This window comes from Penaeus monodon, chromosome 7 (assembly GCF_015228065.2).
Source record: "Penaeus monodon isolate SGIC_2016 chromosome 7, NSTDA_Pmon_1, whole genome shotgun sequence".
NCBI lineage: Eukaryota > Metazoa > Arthropoda > Malacostraca > Decapoda > Penaeidae > Penaeus > Penaeus monodon.
In genome coordinates this window covers 4,593,250-4,605,749 of record NC_051392.1, presented here as the reverse complement: position 1 = coordinate 4,605,749, position 12,500 = coordinate 4,593,250, and the positions used below count along the sequence as shown (strand labels likewise).

The 12,500-nt window shown below is 33.9% G+C and overlaps 1 protein-coding gene across 1 annotated transcript in view; it reads right to left on the bottom strand.

Moving 5' to 3' along the window:
- Positions 1-6,534: 6,534 nt before the first annotated feature.
- The window catches only part of LOC119574972 (negative elongation factor D-like), a 9,727-nt gene continuing 3,761 nt past the window's right edge, over positions 6,535-12,500 (bottom strand). Inside the window, exons 5-15 of the mRNA XM_037922271.1 lie at positions 12,349-12,458; positions 12,088-12,195; positions 11,639-11,791; positions 11,304-11,434; positions 10,958-11,145; positions 10,343-10,473; positions 10,038-10,159; positions 9,603-9,813; positions 8,713-8,853; positions 8,105-8,234; positions 6,535-7,600 (exon numbers count right to left, since the gene is read on the bottom strand). Of these exons, the coding sequence (XP_037778199.1) occupies positions 7,569-7,600; positions 8,105-8,234; positions 8,713-8,853; positions 9,603-9,813; positions 10,038-10,159; positions 10,343-10,473; positions 10,958-11,145; positions 11,304-11,434; positions 11,639-11,791; positions 12,088-12,195; positions 12,349-12,458 (1,457 nt within the window). The 3' untranslated portion in view covers positions 6,535-7,568. The remainder of the gene's footprint in view (positions 7,601-8,104; positions 8,235-8,712; positions 8,854-9,602; positions 9,814-10,037; positions 10,160-10,342; positions 10,474-10,957; positions 11,146-11,303; positions 11,435-11,638; positions 11,792-12,087; positions 12,196-12,348; positions 12,459-12,500) is intronic.

The window sequence follows — 12,500 nt, the reverse complement described above, 5'->3', positions numbered from 1 at the left end:
GGACGACCGATCCATCGTGTAGTATGTTCTGCTACCCGGAGGAGTGATGGTGCAATGACCCTCTGGGTTTCTGCCTTTAGGCGAGGCGTGAAATATTCATTCTTTTTGGTTGCCAGTCTCATGACCGAGAACTCTATCGAGGTTGTGCCCACGGCGGAGCTTCGACAAAGTCAGGGTAGGGGGAGTCCATGCCCTTGGCAAGAAGCGGTTCTTTGAGCTGATGGCGTATTAACACCCTGGCTGTGTGAGACAGCCAGGAGTTGTTGCAAACAGCTTGTTATCTTGTTCTAGGCGTCTGACTATTTTATGTCTTAGGCTTGTATTCCTGGGAGCCTGGATGACCTTTGATAAAACTGTGGGCACTTTTTAAAGAAGGCGACTGAGGCCTTGGTAGCAGTCTAAGAAATAGGAAATAGGAAAGCGGATTGGTGGATGGCACTTTTTGAAAGAGTAAAATTCCCAACTAGTCTGAATCTCGGCTGATAAGAGATATTCACGGTTCGATTTGGAAATTCATAGCATGATGATAAAGTAGTTGCATGAAAACTGACTAAACAATGATTCTGAAAATGTGTAAGCTGATTTTTGGCTTACACATGTCGATATTAGATATTTTAGACGCTGGTATATGGGAGGTGAGAGCGCTAGAGATTTTTGATTTTTATACAAATAAATCAAAGTATAAAAAGAGAGAACTTATCAGGGTTTAATGAAACATACAGATAACGATGAATGCCCATAATAATGATGTTTACACATACAATGAGTATTTCTGATGAAAATTTTGTGTGATGAATATACACAATTATACACTCTGACCTGCGATAATCAAACACTACCCATACCCAGTCGCTGCACTAGCCGCTTCTTGTGCTTTACATTATTTAACTATTCTCTTGTCTTTTTAGAACTAACTAAGTGACTAAATGTTTCTACATTATGCCTTACCTTATTATTATTATTATTTTTTTTTTATATAGAACTTTTGCCTTTGTTATGTTCACTGAAATATACAGTGGACTCAGTCAGTCTGACTCGCCAGAGTAAGTGCTTCTATTTTAAACTAATTTTAGACATGAAACTTGCGCGATATTTCACTCGCTTTACCTCGTAAATCCGTGACACACTCTTTTGGACTAATGCAAAGCAGACACAAGGAAAAGGTAAACACTACTGAAATAGCGTGTTCTTCCTTAGCATCGGGAGAGAAAGGGAAAGAGAGAGGAAACGGAAAATGAAGACGAAAAGCGGAAGAAGGAGAGAGTTATTAACTGCCTTATGATTCTATAAAAAGTAATGCACCTTACGTATCTTCATACTTATTATTTGCTTTACTGTACAGTGTGCTTAAAATAAAGAAAATAAAAAAAAATATATGTTGTAAGTACACTTTTTTTTTTTTTTTTTTTTTTTTTTTTTTTTTTTACTAAACAGGGAGAAGTAAAAGTAAATAGCAAGTATTCATATATGTAAAAGTCAACAATATAAAGCAATGTTATGAATTACTAAATTATACAGCATAATGCTATCGTACTATCAGTAACTAAACCAGTCCATTCATTCGAGTAGTAAGCAAAAATATTGATGAAATAATAACAATAGTGTAAAAAAAAATTAAGGAAAGTCCGGAGAGTGATTCTCATTTCCCCCCCAAAACCGTATTACAATAAAACGAACAAATGAAATAAAATAAAATGGACTTACTTAACCGAGGCGTGTAATGGGTGTAGTCCTCGGATTCTCCACTCGACGGCATCTTGGTCCGAGGCGCGACTAGCACGGGGAACGATCACCTTCCGGCAACCTCTCTGTTTCTTTTGCTTTAGCTTTTCTTTTTTTTTTCACTTCTGTTTATTAACACTATTTTTTTTTTTGGGTGGGGGGAGGAGGAGGAGTAGGGGAGGGGAAGGTGAAAATATCCTTATAATATATATGTTCCAGTAGTCGGTACCGAAGTGTCTATGGCGTCAAGGTTTCTTAGCAGCAACTTTCTAAATACCATGTACTGGATTCACACACGATTGAAAATGGTTCAGAGTGCTATTTAAAACAGAATTACAAAAAAAAAAAAAAGTATAAATTACTTATATTAGTAATCTACGTAGCAGGATTAAAAAACAAACAAACTAAATAATCGCTATTAGTGACTTAATATTTTCCCTGTTGGTACATATGGCAATCTGAGCAATAATGGTCTGCTTCCATGACAAAACTGGTCACGTATCTCTTCTTATCTGTTAGGCTTTCTGTTATCTCATTACTCACCTGCCCTCTTTACCTGCTGGAGCATATATCATGGTTACGGAAAGCTATCTTATCTCTTGTTGACGACCAGGATGTTTGGAAAGAAAGTAGTCCTAGGCTTTACGCTTCAGCCATTTCCGATTTTTCTTGAATTCTTATCGATGTGAACATGGGAAGGCAAACTGGCCATGGATAAGTGTCCTGTTGTTTTATCGTCAAAATTTAAGTAATGTACGGACTGGTAATGGCAATAATAAAGTACTGACTGATGATGGCAATACGTGTGCACAAGGATGATAACTATAATGACATCTGTAATGATTGTTGTAATAATGGAGACTATGACAACAGCAACCGGTGACTTGAACTACCATTATCAACATCATGTGAGATAAGAAACTCAATCTGGGTACAAAAATTACGAATACAGATATATCTTGTATTTGTGCTAATATGCTATTGCTGTTACTTCGGTAACTGCGATCTTCATACGTATTGATTAGTGTACTGATGACTGAACATACCACTACTGTCATTAACAAAAATAGCAACTGAAATAGTAAACGTACAATATTTTTTTCTGTATGATTCATTATAATCATGTTATCAAATATAAGGACAATTGTTATTATCATTATTATCCTTACTATTGTTATCATGGATAACACTATTAATATTTTTCTTAAATTTGTTACGTTATTATAATTATCAATAATAATCGGTATCAGTGATAATAACTGTCACGATGCTGATAAAAAATAGTAACCGAGTTAAAATTATTTCACTATTATAATAGTAATCATCGAAATCAATATTCCCACTTGCTGTCATTACTACTTTAGGTATCATTATCATTAAAGCCATCGTCATGATTATATCAATATGATCACCATCTAGTGTCTTTATTAATGCAACCATCTCCATTTCCAATAATGATCATATTTGTTTAGTTACTTGGTAATGTCAGTGTTATTATTACTATTGATACAGTAACACTCATTTTCGTCATTTCACCAAGAGACTAAATGCACTGACCATTTCCTTAAGGTACATAAATATTAAACAGTTTATAAAACCACGCCAACGTCAATTTTAAGTTCCAAATTTTTAAAACAGTATGAAAAGAAATATACCACGACACTGTAAAACGATTTTTTTCTTTCTAAATTAGCCACACACACACGTTTCTCTATAGCGAATGCCAGCAACCAACTGTTCTTGGACACCAGCGGCGATCTCGTTAACTTATCTGCATTAAAGGCCGTTGGTCCAGTGACGACGCCATGGCCATTGTGATGATAACAGAGATAAGAATAACGTCTCACCCAAGATCTGCACGTGGGTGTTCGAAACAGGACATCAGATTAGATTGTGCTGGACTTCCTGTGTCGAAAAATCCGTGGAAAACCGAAAAGTTACATTTTCAAGGGTCACGCTGTGGGGATAACCGATATTAGATTGGCAGACTTATAAAAAGAAGAAAAAAAAAAAGAGGAATGAAAAATTATTATTATTATTATTATTATTTTTTTTTTTTAAACGTCAGTTCTGTTTAGAACAACATTGAGAATATATCGACTACATTTCGTTTTTTTTAGGGAGATACTACATCAAACGTAATCCAGAACATTAATAGGTAAAACCGTATTCATGTTGACAAATGTTCAAAAGGTATTTTTTCTACATTAATATGTAAATATATTTTCTATAATATTATTCTTGTTTTTTTCCCTGTGTTATAATAATCTTTAATCTTTGATTGTGTGAGCTGGTCAGTACAGTTGTATACCACTATCACAATGGCATACGTACCAACTATTCATCACCAACCATCATAAAGCTACTGTTAAAACGACTACTAATGGCATCCATCATCTGTAAATTGAAATATGATTAATTTTCTTCACGTCCTTGTATTTATTTGCCCTTACATAATTCTAATTTTGAGCTATTATAGTATATACACCATAGCCAAACCAGACATAAAGTAAATTTGATTTATACAAAATACAACATACCAAGGAGCATATACGTGAAATCTGTCCAGGTTATAACCACGCCCAGGCACTCCTCATCGACTCCCAAGGTCTCATTTCAGCAGACGCAGGCATTGGTTATTTACTGTATTTGAGTATATTCATCTGGTTATTTGTGTTTCGCCTTTCAGTTATTTTTATTTGTCTTTTGTTCCGTATGTAACGAAACGAAATTAATAGGAATGTCACATTTTCCCTACAACAGTAGAGGAACAAGAACATATAATGTATGATTTCTATTCATACAGAAGGAACTGTGATGGCTGTCTTTTACTCATCTTTTATTAATTAAACCTTAAAGTAAGGCTATGTCATCCAAATAGCAGGGGCAGGGGCAGGGCCAAATCTTCCTACTCTGATGGAAAATGGAGTTATTCATGTGGTGTTATATGCCACCCAATAAGAAGATTGCGTTATCCCATTTGGTGCCACTAAATAGAGTGTATACCCCTGCATCACCAAATACCATGGAGTTGCCTTGTGCAACTACTCAGACGTGCTTGTACACCAATTGAGCATAAAGTGACTGGCCATGGTCAAGATGCTTTTAGCAATAAAATATGTACCTTCTTTACATGAGCCATGCTAAGGTTACAGTTATACTCAAATCTGGTAAAACAAGAAACTACAGACCAGTCTCCCTCTTTAACAACCCTCTCCAGGAAGTCCTCTGACAATACATCCAAAAGATGAACACTAAAAAACAGTGCACTCCTTGCTTCTCTACTCTGCACAGCTAAAATGTGCAGCCAGTTCCTCCCAACAGAACTTCACCTAGAATATTTTGGAGTGACACTGGACCTTGCTGGAACAACTTAAGTAGCATCCCAGACTATGCTCGGAACCTGCTTGACATCACTCTAAGGTACCTTACATGAAAATAAAGTATTTATACAATGGATTATATTTCATCTATGTTAAACATCCTTTTCTAAGTTACATTACAACTGAGACACCTAAAAGCAGCTGTTATATGCACACTGATCACAATTATTTTGAATATGCTGAAGATTCTTGTAATATGTTTTTGTTCAGATCTTTTAGGTAGTAATGAAAGTACCTTTAGCCTCCATGTGAAGGTACTTTTAAACATGGGCATTATGAGGATGTGGATACACTTTGGCTGAGGTACACACACACTTTAATGTAGTCTTAGGAAAGTATCAGTCATAAAACAGGTTTGGTTACTGAAATGTTTCTTTTTACATATACAATGGATAACTTTAAATATTTAATCTTGAGAAATATATATTCAGAATAATACAAAAGCTTGCTTTGATTTTTATTTTAAAAATCCAATTACATAAATGTACATAACTTCATGATAAATGTTAGATAAAATCAAAAGTCAATAATTTTGTATAAGGTATATTATTATTAAGTGTTAAACACATTTTCCATAGAACCAGAAAAAAAAAAAACAATGAAATCACTCTTGTAGCTAAATCCAATAGCTAAGAAATAAAATTTTTTGTATCATGTTGAGATCAAAGATTCTCTTTTCATATCTGATGGTTATCACTTCTGTTATTTTCCTACTGAGAAATGTGAACAACCATCACTATACTATCTAACAAAATAATAATAAATGCATGTAGTGTGTTTTAAAATAATGCCCCTGTTAATTACTTTGTACTAATTACAAGGCTATTATCTGACCTTAAGAAAAAAAATGCTTTTATGCTATGAAATGATTGGAAATACTCCAAACAATTTAATTTCAAATGAAGTCAATCAGAACAGAAAAGTATTTTTTCAATAAAGTGTAGAATCTACTTTACTGTAACAATAAACAGAAACAAAGGCTTTAAAAATGAATGTTCCATCCTGTTTGAAAAGAATGCCAGCAAAGCATTGAAAATTAGATCTCCTTATTAAGCGTATATATTTCACATCACTGGAAACATTAGGTATATACTGAAAGCCCATTTTATTTGAGTAAATTCTAGATGTTTCTCTGTTTATCGCCAGCACATCAAATGTCCTAAATGCATATAGTACATATGGAGTAGCTTTCATTTACTAATTTTCATCCTTGCACAGACACACATTCACATTCTAAGAACTAGACTGACAAAGCACACATTTGTCACTCAAGTTCAAAACACGCTAGAGAATGTTACATACAAGGATACTCAGACACACATCTGCATGTACATACAGATACAGATACAAACAAACAGCAGATTTTTTTTTTACAAATATCTGATCCTATGATATCTGGAATTCTTCACTCAATATCGGATTCTTTGTGAAATTGCTATTATAAGCCTTCCACCTGCATTACTTCTATTGCACACAATAATAACTGTATTATGATAATAAAATTTTTATCCTTAATGTATTTTCTTATCCTTTCTTCACTGGTATGAAAGTAAAAAGTCTGCTGATCATATCACTTACCAATTTTATAGCAAGACAGTAGCATCAATATTATTGTGCATTAAATGCCTGCTCCTACTCAGTCCTGCGGGTACTTTAGTATGATTTCAGCTAAAACCAAAGAGTGCTAAGTTTTGAACCTCTCTTAAAGTTGATAAGCCGATTTGTCTCTTTGACACAATGACATATAAATAAATCCTCATGTTATTTTACATCAATGACTATCTGATGTAAGTGATGAATACTTGAGTAAATAACAGGCTAATTAGAAGTATAATCTTTCATGATATCCTTCAAGTTAAGATTTCTCTGACAGGTTTTGAGAACAATTTAGACCAGAACTCATATCACATACTATTACTTCTCAGGAATAAAATCAAGAGACAGAACATGCAGTAGGATAGTGTCAGTTCCCAATAATAAATGCCTTAAATGACAATTCACATAATGATGTTATCAATATGCATATCTTTAAATTTGATTCTTTTACCTCATAATCTGGTTTTAGGAAAGTATTTAATCATTTGGGAACTGCTTATATATAATGGATATAATAACAGGCATGTGTGGATTTACTTCTTGCACATCAGTATTCATTAAAAATTATGTCAGCCAATCTATTGTAAGCAGTCAGCAGTTACCTTATATACTATGGACAAGAAAAATTCTTTTCAAACTATCTCTACTTCTCTATCTACTAACATATCTTTCTACTTACTATCTCTCTATCTATCTACAAATATCTTTCACTTTATCTATTCATCTACCTATCTATCTATCTATTTACCCATATTCACATTCACTTATCTGGCATCAGTTTATCAAAAGGTTACATTCCTATTGACAATTATTTAGATCTGTAATGAATAAGTTTCTATGAAATAAACTCCAATACAGTTCAGCTTCTTACACAACATAGTAGTTGGACTTGCAGTGTGCTGAAAAAGAGAATAGATATTTCATTAACTTATATACCAGTTATTTTGATTGTAAAGGAAGAGCAAGAAGTCATGGTTTCATAAATGTCTAACAGAGTTCTAGACTTCCTAATGCATAAGTGCTTCTTACTCTCAGTGTACATTCATTTTTAAGTTCTGAAAAACTGCTTCTGTTTTACAGTTGTCTTCACACATGTAATGCAGATGCACCTTCAGTCATACTATAGTGTTAAAACTGTATTAATGATTAACTTTTGAGTAAAACAAATTACACTCATTTTCTTGAACGTGATTTCATAAATTTACATGAAACACTGTTATAAAGTATACACTTATGTTAAGGAAACTCATGTTTATATAAATACTTTTATTCATATATTTCTTACATGCACATAACCTTTAAACATGGTGCTTCTCCCATGTAGGTCAATCAACAATTAATGATTAAAATGTCAGAGTGTTATTTTAAACTCCTCTGGTAATTTTACAGGCTAAAAGCATTACCTATAAATTCTGTGACAAGATCACTGTCAGTATTCATTTTCATTGAACCTGTGATGTCTTCGTTCTCAACCAAAGGGAGGAACAATTGTACAAACTCAACAGTGTATGGTGGTGCCACAATCTCCAACACCTAGAGAGAAGATGAGGAAAAAAAGAAATAAAATAAGTCTCAATAGATAAAGAAGAAGAATTTTCATTTTGCAAACAAGCTTTTTAAATAAAAATCTGAAGGGAAAAGAAGAAGAGTTTTCATTTTCAAGACAAACTTTTGATATATTATGTGTTTTGCTTCATAAAGTTTTCTCTCCAAATTGGATATATTTTCAGTGGTTTGATGAAGGCAATGGGAATTCATGCTTTTTAACCAAGTCAATCAATTAATTTAGTGAATATCATAATACACAGGAATGAAGAAAATGAAATAATGTAAAGGGAAATCAAAGGAAGGAAAATGAGGCAATGTCAAGTAATTGAAGGGAATTAAAACTCAGAAAATGAAAGAAAGAGAGAGAGAGATAAAAAAAAAATGTCCCTATTATTCAATCAAACACCTATCAAAAAGAGGGAGACAAATTCCTCAGAAAACAGAAACACGAAAACCAGCTTACCTCCCGAACAAAGTACCGAATGAGGGAGATGTCGGTGTCACCCTTAGTGTAGCAGCTCTTAATATACTTCATCACTGGGAGAACACATCCTCTGCTCAGGAGATTCACCATTCGGTCCAGCAACATCTTCCTCAGTTCCAGCTTGAGGTGTCAGAGATTAATTGTAGCCAATTAGTTTTACAATAAAAAGGAGGCTGACAAGAGAAATATTGTCAAGTATGTGTGGATTTTATAATGATTTCTGTGTGTGTGTGTGTGTGTGTGTGTGTGTGTGTGTGTGTGTGTTTGTGTGTGTGTTTTTGTGTGTGAGTGTGTTGTGTGAGTGTGTGTGTGAGTATGTGTGTGAGTGTGTGTGTGAGTGTGTGTGTGAGTGTGTGTGTGAGTGTGTGTGAGTGTGTGTGTGAGTGTGTGTGTGAGTGTGTGTGTGTGAGGTGTGTGAGTGTGAGTGTGTGTGTGTGTGAGTGTGCATGTGCATGTGCGTGTGAATGTGTGCACATGTGTGCAAATGTGCAAAAACTCAGCAATTATATGAGGAAATATAGAATATTTCTAAAGAAGTACATTTTGCTTTAATATATGTGTTTTCAATCTTTCCGTAACTCCATCATTTTCAAAAACTTTAATTTTCATACTCAAGCCATTACAACTGAACAGAATGTTTGCTACCCACTTCCCTCCCCTTGAAAACACCAAAGACAAGAAAATAAAATAAAATAAAAGAAAGGAAAATAAAATAAAATAAAATGAAAGGAAAGAGAAGAAAAGAAATTAAAAGAAAGAAACAAAGAAGCCAACTTTCATGTTAAATACTAAAATCAATGTATTAAGGTAAGCAGAGTCATAGCCATGTCTACGAAAATGTGTAAAAATTCATCCCCAAAAGGCCTTACCTGTACAAGAATTTCCAGGTCTTGGAATTCTGACTCAAAGAGTTCTATCAGGAGATTGAGAACTCGACTGTGGAGGAGGAGGTGTATGGAAACGACCTCATCCAGCAGGGCAAGATGGGTTGGTGTTGTCTCTGTGCAGAGCTTGAAATAACTTGGTTCCTTTACGACACACTCAATCCAACGGACAAGACCAACGCTCACCACAGGGAACCTGAGTAAGTTACCATACCTCTATTTAAGTAGCTGCATATGACAGATACACTCATATATAAAGTATATGTCTACATATGGCAAGGTTTACAAAGAAGAGTATACCATTAATAAAATTTAGAAACAGGTCAATAAATGTAAAAATACTTTGCTGAACAAACAAAATCACTATTTCCAACAAAACATATACACACAGAACAGGCTAATATTAACATGACTTATTACCTGATACACTGATACAGTGTATTAATCTCTGCTATTAGTTCCATTGCAGATTTCCCACCCTGACAAATGTTGTGGACCTTCTCAATGGCTTGTTGTGTGGGCTTTAAATCATCTCTGTTCACCTGAATAGGTAATAAAAATACATACATTAATCAACACAGTTATGGATCAATAGACAAAATAATGATATATTATACCAATTAAAAATAAATGTGCAAAATGTGTGAGATATCAATGATACTGAAAATGGCAATAACTACAATAATATCAGCATTTAAATAATAATGAAACTAAAGATACATCACCTGTCTGGGACGGCTACCCTTCTTGGGAGTCTCATAGACACTCGCACTATAAGCAAGGAGGTATATGTATTTCCCTTTGTGTTCCTGGTTAACCTTGCTCCCAGGCTTGAACAAAGCATCAATCAGCAACTCTATTCAGATAAGAATGAAAACATTAAATTACAACCTTAAAAGAATGAAGAAAAAAAACATACAAAATGCCTACTATAGTAGTGATACTTATGATAATAAAAACAAAAGCAACAACAACAATAATAATCATGGTAGAAAGAAAGAAAGAAAGAAAGAAAAAAGATTACAATCAACAACTAATTGTTCCATTAAATACTGTGCAGTACCATGAAAAATGCGTAAGCATGAAATAGTTTAATTTAGTACAAACCACCTCTATAATACCAATTTTAAAGATTTACATTTAAAGAGAATGTGATTTAAAGAGAGTTTTAACCTCACCTCATAAATGTGGAAAACCAAAAGTACATTACTGATAATAGTTATAATTGTAATTACAATTATAATTATAATCATAATAACCATAATAATAATACTAATATCAATAATAACAATAACATTTATGGAGAAACTGCAAGCAGTTTCCACTGGGTTTTAACTCACCTAATAATTGTGGAATACGTATCAACTCAACCAATGGAGGGTCTTGGGAACTGTACAACTTGAAGAGTACAGTAATATCAGCTGGATTTAAGGCATTGCGTGAAAGCATAGGGGCCAAAGCCTGAGCAGCTCTGGGGTGGGTCATTGCACCATTCAAAGCCAACTGAATGGGGGTAACATTGTGGCCACTGGAAGTGAAAAACAAATACTTCAACTGCTCTAAAATTCTTCCAAACTAATAAACAAAATATGGCAAGAAATATCAACATAATTAAAGTTACTTCAGTTATAATTCAAAATTTGTTCATCAAATTAAAATAATAATAAAAAAGTAAATATGACATACTTGTTAATGGCATATTTGGTAATCTCTTGCTGTAATCTTCGAATGTTATTTCCCCCCTTTGTTTCTTGGGCAAGGATCTGCAACATTACCTGTGCATAGATGTATGTGTGCTGACCGTGACACACCATTTTCTGTAACAGAGTTTCCAATAAGTAAGAAATTGTGTGCACACCTACCAAAAAAATGACACCCCATATTCTAACCCAAAAGAAAATATCAGGAAAAATCTTAGATTAGAAAGTTAAACCAAAAGGAAAGACTACCTGTAAAGTCAATTCATACAGCATTCCCTGCCTTACCTACTGACAATTATCATTCTACTTGTAACAACTCACAGCAAATTCCACAACAGCTTTGTGTCTTGTGTCTTCTGGGGACTGAAGGAAGGTGGATGTAGAAGTCTTGAGGATTCTGGAGAACACTTCAATCTGTTGTGCTGCAGTTGATATACTTGTGATTTCTCCTTGGAAACCTGCATCTGAAATCAGCTGCCAATGGAATAAAAAAAAAAAGTTAGATAGGGAATGGACTTAAACAATAAGATCTGTTTCATAAAATCTACAGTAAACTGATTTATAAATAAGCAAAATATACATGCATATATTTTTAATAGTCCCACTTCTTTTAAGTTCAAATCTTCGATAATTCCACCCCTCCCTTTACATTTAAAGAAATACGTATGTTTTAATTCCTCAAATACTTTTCCCATTTATCTTCTCTGGCCTCATAACTGCAACTAATCCTCTTGATAATTTAGCTAGTGTAAAGGCCATGTAAACATTACCTTGATTGTGAAATTCAACATAAGGCAGTCGGGAAACTCTTCCGCCAACTTGTATACCACTGATCGCCATGTGCTATGCTCTATCAACTCTGTCAACCATGCTGGGGCCTTGAAGAGAAATACCAATATTAAAACATGTTATACAAAAGAATACTTCTAGTAATAGTCACTTTACACAAGAACCTTTTTTAACTCAAAGGATAGTATTCTGTATATGGGTACATTAGCTTGAAAAAAAATCTAGTATATGAGTGAACTCACGTCTCCCTCTTCTGTGAAAATTGTATCAGCTTTCTTTGGATCAAAAGTTTTGAGAATCATCTGCTTCAGGTGGTTTTCAACCATTGCTTGCACATCATTTATGCTTGCGCCTGTGCAGAAAATAACAAGATTTATTATAATCACAATATAAA